General features: G+C 47.5%; 1 protein-coding gene across 6 annotated transcripts in view; it reads right to left on the bottom strand.

Annotated features, from left to right (window-relative positions):
- The window catches only part of FARP2 (FERM, ARH/RhoGEF and pleckstrin domain protein 2), an 86,135-nt gene that overhangs the window by 52,898 nt on the left and 24,632 nt on the right, over positions 1-8,605 (bottom strand). For all 6 annotated transcript variants that reach the window (XR_003678133.2, XR_008619455.1, XM_028483534.2 and 3 more), the window contains exons 3-4: positions 2,204-2,308; positions 1,314-1,356 (exon numbers count right to left, since the gene is read on the bottom strand). Coding sequence is in view for 4 of the 6 variants with exons in the window: in XM_028483534.2 (XP_028339335.1) it covers positions 1,314-1,356; positions 2,204-2,308 (148 nt within the window). In the remaining 2 variants the exon portion in view is untranslated. The remainder of the gene's footprint in view (positions 1-1,313; positions 1,357-2,203; positions 2,309-8,605) is intronic.

Here is an 8,605-nt window from a genome sequence, read left to right as displayed (position 1 = left end):
AGTGTTCCATGAGCACTTGAGAAGAATGTGTATTCTGTTGTTTTTGGATGGAATGTCCTATAAATATCAATTAAGTCCATCTTGTGTAATGTATCATTTAAAGCTTGTGTTTCCTTATTTATTTTCATTTTGGATGATCTGTCCATTGGTGAAAGTGGGGTGTTAAAGTCCCCTACTATGATTGTGTTACTGTCGATTTCCCCTTTTATGGCTGTTAGTATTTGCCTTATGTATTGAGGTGCTCCTATGTTGGGTGCATAAATATTTACAATTGTTATATCTTCTTCATGGATCGATCCCTTGATCATTATATAGTGTCCTTCTTTGTCTCTTGTTATAGTTTTTACTTTAAAGTCTATTTTGTCTGATATGAGAATTGCTACTCCAGCTTTCTTCTGATTTCCATTTGCATGGAATATCTTTTTCCATCCCCTCACTTTCAGTCTGTATGTGTCCCTAGGTCTGAAGTGGGTCTCTTGTAGACAGCATATATATGGGTCTTGTTTTTGTATCCATTCAGCCAGTCTGTGTCTTTTGGTGGGAGCATTTAATCCATTTACATTTAAGGTAATTATCGATATGTATGTTCCTATTACCATTTACTTGTTTCGAGTTTGTTCTTGCAGGTCTTTTCCTTGTCTTGTGTTTCTTGCCTAGAGAAGTTCCTTTAGCATTTGTTGTAAAGCTGGTTTGGTGGTGCTGTACTCTCTCAGCTTTTGCTTGTCTGTAAAGGTTTTAATTTCTCCATCAAATCTGAATGAGATCCTTGCTGGGTAGAGTAATCTCGGTTGTAGGTTTTTTTCCTTCATCACTTTAAATTTTATAATAACACAGCCACGTGATTTCCACCACAAGAAAAGAGGAACTGTTTTGCTAAAATGCTATGGCAACCGAAATGGCCTTCGCTTATCAGTGAACAAAAGTTCCTTCCATACAACCTCTTCTCCTCAATTTAGTCCTAAAAAACTTTCAGGTGAATTCAGATGACTAGAGATTTCACCCCGTATGACTTTTCATAACTTAGAAACTGCACGCTTATTTTTGCGTATTGGCCAAAAATGAAGGCAATATCGAGCAGCATATCCTATTTCTTCCAAATTTGAGGCAAGTAACTGAGAACTATCTGAGTTAAACGACGCCCCACCCCCCACGCCTTACAGTTTAAAGCTACACAGCAAAGTGACCTCCAAGTTTACCTGCTGCTGCCCAGAGGGGTGACGACCATGATGGTCTGAACGTGCCTTGAATTTGAACAGTCAAGGACAAAGCGTCTCAAATGAGCAGAGTTTTAGAGAGATAAGAAAAGGACTTACTTCGTACTTGTCTAACGATGGGTTTCATAGGTTCAAGCCAGATCTAAAGGGGATTTAAGAAAAGACATCAAATCCATTAAATTATTTCTCTGTTTAATAAGAATGTTACAAAACACAAATATTTATAATTAAGGGAGATATTTAAGGCCGGAGTATCTTGGCCCTGCTGCTCTTAGACACACGCCGAATCCTGACATAACAGAGTACAGCAGGGCACGCTTTGGGAGGCGCAGAAGGACAGGACGCTGCTAACCACCCCAAGTCACAGAGGCTGCCGTCGCCGTGCACAGGACGGGCACCCAGAGCTCTGCGTGTGCGCGCTGGGGCTGGTATCTGTTAAGACCAAACAAACATCGGGCACCCGCTGCCTTTGTAAACAGCGAGCTGATGAGAGACGGTTACTGTGCGACAGGGGTAGAAGGGGCTCTACAATGCTGACATGCTTTTCGAACTAATGGGTTCATCTGGTTTCTTTAAAACAGTTCCACCTGTAAATATTAAAGCGCCACACTTTTATGGTTCACCTATTAAGTAAAATGAGGCATAACCAGTTTAGTAAAGCAGTTTGCTCAAAATCCACTCTTGAAATGATTATAACACACGATATACTCTAGCTGCTTTTATAACTTATGAAGAAAGGATTTCCTTGGCACGTGTGCTAGTAGACTGAAAAAAATTAGGGGGGATGCCAATTCAGGCTTAGGTAGAAGGCAAATATATTCCCTACAGCTGTAAATAAAAATACTTTAATAGCACAGCTTTGACAATAACAATGTGCCCTGCTTGTATCATTCCAGGAGGTCCTCAGAGGTCTCTGGCCCGGATGCATCATCACAAGCACCTGCAGCCCACCTAGAGCCTATTTCCGAAAGCAGGTGAGAAGCACATACCCAGCAGGACTGGACGTTTTGAAACTCCAAGCCGAAATAGTCACATTCTATCAGATTCAAGCGCTTCCACACCTGGGTCAGTAACACCTGGCCATCGCATTTAGGCTGTGGTGAGACAGACGAGAAAAAACACGAGGAGGGTTACACGACTTTAGACAACAAAGATTTATGAACACTGCGGCGTAAAGTCCCTTCCCACACGTAAAACTTTATTATATTTAACTTCTTGCTTCGCTTTCCCTTCTGACGAGGCTCACAAACTGTCACAAAGCGAACAGATGAACCTGAGGCTCTTCGTGCTCAGAAACTGCCTCATAAATAAAGCTAAAACCTCCTCAATTTTACATTCTCAGAGTGTGTGGAGTCACATTTCTCTGTAACTTTAAGGCTGTAGGAACCATTTTTAGCCTCAGTAAACATTTTATCAAACAATTCTGATATTTCCTAAAAAGGTGAGTCTCATAGCCCATGTTTGCATGAGACACCGTGGATAACTTAGTGTCCACACTGTAAAGTCAAAAGACTTCTTCAAAGACAAACAGGGGAAAAACTTTGATAGCTCATATCACAGACAAAGGGTTAATTTCTTTAAAACATGCAACTGAATAGGAAAATGGGCAAAAGGACAGGCTGTTCACAAAAACCTAAATGACGTTTAAACACATAATTAGAGATACGCAAATCAAAACTACACTGAGATCCCATTTTTCGTCTATCAGATGGGCAGAACTCAGAGTCTGAAAGCACCGTGTCAGGGAGCATAGCAAACAGGCACCCCCGTGGGACCATGGAGCAAACTGGGACCACCTCTGTGGAGCTCACGATGGAGCTACCTACCAAAATTTAAATGTCCTCACCATGCTTTTAAAAACCCCACTTCTAAACAGTATTTCAGGGGATTCCTTGGCGGTCCAGTAGTTAGGACTCTGCGCCCTCACTGCCGAGGGCCCAGGTTCAATCCCTGGTGGGGGAACTAAGATCCTGGAAGCCACGTGGCACGGCCAAAAAAAAAAAAAAAAAAAAAAAGTATTTCACAGGGGCAAAGCTATGCATATAGAACAACATTTGTCACAATAATTCCTCTAATAGCAGACAATTAACCATACCCTAAATCTGCAGCACAGGACAGGCTGCTAAACTGCAGCAAATCCAGTGACACTCGAGGCGGGTAGACTTAGGCTGCTCTCTCTGCACTAAAGTAAAAAGACCACCAAGGTAAACTGTTAGGATAAAAAATCTGGGTGCTGAACAACGCACACACCACCACTGCATGGGGGGATATAAATATAGATATAAATCTATACATACGCATGTATGTACTACAGGTAAACGCACAGACTCTCTCTGAAGGGGCAGTTAACTAGGAACAGTTGTTGGTTCCAGAGAATTGAACCATGTGACACAAAAAGGACTTAACCACAAAAGAATGTCTGATAAATGGACCACCTGAAAATGAGAAACTTCTGTACATCAGAAGACACTGTTAAGACAGGAAAACGGCAAGTCACAAAAACTAGAAAATATGTGCAATACAAAAGTCCAAAAAAGGTCATGAAGCCAACACATATTTAAAGATCTACAAATCATAAAGAAAAGGTAAACAGTCCAGTTAAACAGAAGTGGGCAGAAACACCTGAACAGGCACTTTCGAAAGAGCATTATCTAAATGGCCAATAAACAGTAAGAAAAGCTGCGCAATATGACGTCAGGGAAACGCATGCTCAACCAGACGCCCTCCAGGATGCTAAAAATAAGGGGACTGGCGAGAACGTGGGGAACCGCGTGGAGGTTGCGTCCAGGCTGATGTGGGTGCAGGTCTGCAGGTCTCCTGGGGAAAGCGGTGGCCAGACCTGCCCTACGGCCGCGCAGTCCCGGTCCCGGGGTACGCTGAACAGAAGTGTCTGCCTACGTACAGCAAAACACACGTTTGAGAACGTTCACAGCAGCTTCACTTATAGGCAAAAACTGAGAAGAGCTGAAACGTCAAACTGGTTGGATAAATGATATACGGTTTGTTGACACGATGGAATATGACCCAGTGATGGAAAAAAGAGACCACTGCTTCATGCAGCAATACTGGTTACTGATAAATGTCAGCGCACACACCATATGATTGTCTCTGTACCAAACTGAGTATCTGGCAAAACCATTTTATAGTCCTAAAGATCAAAATGGCCAACTATTTGGGGGCTGTAAGCGGCTGGCCGGGGGCACAAGGGAGCCTGTGGTCCATCTCCACTGGGGGTTGGGGTCAAGTGCACACACGTCAGCTCACCAAGCTGCTCACGAAGGGCTGCACACCTCACTGTGCAAGTGACACCCTGGTACGAAAGTCACCACAAGGAAAATAAGAGGTCAAACAGCCTTGGGAGTTCCTGAAAGCTGACCTTTCACCTTTTACATTAATCCTTCTAGAGTTGCTCTGAGGCGTCAGGACGCACAGGGCACGAGGCACCTGGTTCCGCTGCTGGACGGCCCTGCCTGGAAAGAGTTCCCAGCCTTTGGTCAAAATGCCTTTGCCTAAATCCTCCCCTGATCAATCTCCTGCAGACACGGTCCAGTTTGTCAAGGGCCCTTTCAGAAAGGTCACCCAGAACAGAACACACCAGAAAAGCCCAAGTCCAGCGCGGCGCTCCATGCGGAACGGACTCACTGGAGCCCATGACCTGTGCAAATGCAGGGACCTGGGGTCAGAAGGTGGGTCTCCGTGAGAGCATGACGCTCACGCACACGCCAGCCCATTCCAGTTTATAAACAATTGTTTCTCAAAGTGCTCGACATGAGAGACAGAGAGACTTTTTTAGACCACAGGTTTTGGGAGAGCAGAAACCATATCTTAAATTTTGTTCAATGATTAACAATTCACCGCACGTGTAGAGACTTTCAATGGAATGAGTCCTCCTTGGGGACAAAATGCTAGGTGGTTCTTGATACTTAAATTATAAAAGGGCGTCAGGAGGTTCTTTGGCGCACAGAGTAATTTACACGACAGGCACTCAGATGTCTGTTAATGAATCAATCACATAACAACTGGGACAACCCCTTCCATTATGACCATAAACACGTCATTTATTAAAAGATGGGGCAATCCATCCTGAACAAAAGGATCAGGAGTGGGTGAGGTACCCCGCAGGCCGCACACGAATCGGGAAAGCGAAGCAGGAGGGCAAAGCTGCGGGTCTCCGGCCGCTCCCGGCTGCCCTTGGGCCCTCTGTCCCTGCAGTGACGCAAGACGCACAGTTCCCGGGCATGTGAAGAATTTTAGGAAGATGCTGAGCGGTTATTTTCTAAACCCGAAGAGGACAAAACTAGAAGAAACAGTTTAATCGACATTTTAGATTTCAGCTAAAAATATAGAGAGGCATCGATGGTCAAGATGATGAAATATAAAAGAATTGGCGTGCTGCCCGATCAGCGCCAAAACGGCAGAGACCGTGACCTGACCAAGCTTGGTCACCCTCTGCCTGATGTGGACGAGAAACCAGGGGTTTTCCTGAGATACCTTCCGGCTCCTTGGTTTCATCACAAGGAACAAGTTGTGTCATGCGGCCGTAGGAGCACAGACCTGGAGTTGGAATCCCGGCTTTCCACTTGGTGGCTATGCTGGGCCTGGGTTTTCCTCATTTGAAAAATAAATAATTCTTACCCTGAAAGGGTTTTCTGGGGATGTCATGAAACCACGCATGCACACTGCCGCACGGGACGCCTGGCACAAGCCGGGTGCGCGGTCTGCACACGCGCAACAGTGCCGGCACCGCACAGAACATCTTCCAGCTGCTCACAGGGAGAGCTCCCAGCCCCAAGGACCGTCCGCCCAGGTCTCACGTTTGCTCCTCGGGTGTGCACAGCCCCCTCCCCACACGCGTCTGAAGAGGCGCCGTTTCCTGTGCGCGGAGCAGAGGAAGCGGGCGGGGCAGTGGGCCTGGGCTTCGCGCGGGGATGGGGCTTCTCGCAGGCAGCTGGGGCCTCTCCCTCCTGTCAGCGCCTGTGCAGACACATGGACACGGACTGCCTTTTCTACACTGTAGTTTAAGAGGGTTTCAACACTGCTTGCCAAGATGATTTTCTACAGGTTCATTCCTCTTGATTTTTACAGGAGCATCACGACGAGGACTTAGCTAGTGAAATACGGCAGCTCTGCTCTGTGTCCCTTGTGTCTGTCACGTGTCCACTTCTGCCTTCTCGTGTCTTCCATACTCAGAGTTTACCTTCTGTTCCTAAAAATACAGACACTGACCATCAGTCGGACTGCAGTCCCCACGGTCTGTGCCCACAGGGGCGGATGCCAGAGGGAACGAGGCTGCCTGACCACCGTGGAGGGCGTCTGAGCTCCGGCATCCCCAACAGACACAAGGGAGAGACCGACTTCACAGCCCAAACCAGGGCGGGGCTTCAAACACCAGGCTGGAGGAGACACGGCATTAATAACATACCCAAAGAACAAAATACAGGTTACAAACGTTTTGTTCAGTGTTTCCATTTTTCCAGTTGGTCACAACGGCAGAGCTCTTCTCCAAGCTTAGACATAAAGCATATTGTTAAAAATCTACATAGACAAAAGTACCATTAAAGATTTTGTCTGGACGGAAATGGGTTACAGAAGCTTAGCGAACAAAGTACTTCTTTATTCTTTGTCTTAGCGGTGTGGGAAAATCCTTCCTGAAAAAGCTTGACTTTGTCCTTCAACTTGTTTGTTCCATGTGCCCATTTACAGCTCACTTGTCAAACGACAGCTCCTCCGTCTCTGCTCCTGTACCGAAACTCACATCTCCACTGTTAGCTTCAGGACTTAAGATTCTTCTTGTCTAATAATTAGATCAACCCCAAACTTCCTTTTATAATATTATACTGTGCAATGAAGATAATCTTGCGAGCTCAGAGGAAACTGTAGCCACATTCATTCTAGACGCTCTGAAAGGTCACCCGCGTTTCTGACGGGCATCTCCCTCTCACTCTGGCTTACGCTTAGGTCTGAGATTCTCATTCTCGCATAGTCCTCAAATGCTGTATAACCAGAGATCCACTCCCTCCTGCGCTGAAGGCCACAGGAGTTGTGTGAAGGTGGAGGACATGAAGACATCACTGCTACGTCTGCTTATCAGGGAGGGGACTCAGTGTCCTCAGACAGAGATCACCTTGACTACAGGATGTGGGCACCAAATGAGCTCACACATCCCTGGATCCGCTGGTGCCCCAGCGCCTCTTACAATAGCTTCTCCGAAACTACTCGAGGAAACAGGACAGCTTAAATCCCCAAATAAGAACCTGTTAGTACGGGTGAGCTAGTTATCTCTTTATTGCCCCTCTGCTCCAAGCCCACCCTTCTTTGTGGCTTTGTGACCCTGGGACAGGACCTGCAGACATTTCTCTCTGACTAGCTGGAGACAGCACAGCTGAAGAGAGGGCCTCTCTCCCTGCTTCTGGGCTCTGGGCTCACAGCTGCTGGCCTGTGCAGGAGGCCCAGCAGCGACTCTCCCTCAAGCTCCGGTCCCGCCGCTGGGCAGCTCCTGCCCGCAGCCCGTTCCTGGGGCCCTTGGTCTGAGCCTTGGGCTTGGGGGCGGCGGCAGCTGACTGCACTTCCTGCTCCGCATCCTGCGGGGCTCCCCTCCCCGCTTCGTAGTTACTGTCTGTCACCAGTTAACAATTGTAGCATTTCCCAGTTCACAGCGCAGGTGTATTCTGTCTCCTGACCCGGACCCTGAATAACTCGGCACGCAGGCCCTGGACGATGCCCACAGCGTGCACAGCCTAGGCAGGAGAGAGCTCCAGAACTGGGGGGAAAGCCAAATCCACAGCAAGCCTCCTGCAGCTCGTCCAAACGCACACGGTTAGCACGACAGCCGCGACGTGATGGCGGCAGAAGCTCGTGACCAGATGAGGTTTAAACGCGGAACAGTGAGTATCAAACAGAGGGTCACGTCACGCAGACGTCTGTCCTGCGGGGTGCTCTCACGAGCGGGGGGAGGGGGTGACAGCAGAGAAGCAGAATCGGTGATGAGCATCCTAACAAGACCCTGTGGAGTGGGGAGGGGCTGAGGTGTGAGCACAGAAGGAGAGAGACGGGAACCCCCCTCCCAGCTCCGGAAAGGACCATCCCGTCTCCTCCCACCAGAGCGAGGGCGCTGGTGACCTGGGTGACCCGGGGAAAACGAGGCCGCATGTCCCCACCACATCCTTACATAGTTTATGTCCCATGGCGGCAGCCAAAGAAGCAACCTGATACTTCTGACGAGTTTTAGTAGTTGGGAGATCAACCCACTATTTTTTTTATTCCTTGTCATTAACTTAGCATCAGGGAAAAATAAAACGGAGGGTGTATCTTAGCGGTGACTCTCCTAGAGCAGCCAGTCTCTCGGGTGATTCCTTTCTTTCTTCCTCGTCAACAGAAGGGTCTGGTTGGCT

The sequence above is a fragment of the Physeter macrocephalus genome, chromosome 2 (assembly GCF_002837175.3).
Source record: "Physeter macrocephalus isolate SW-GA chromosome 2, ASM283717v5, whole genome shotgun sequence".
Taxonomy (NCBI): Eukaryota; Metazoa; Chordata; class Mammalia; order Artiodactyla; family Physeteridae; genus Physeter; species Physeter macrocephalus.
The sequence above is the reverse complement of the archived record's forward strand: the minus strand, read 5'-3'. Positions and strand labels throughout refer to the sequence as shown.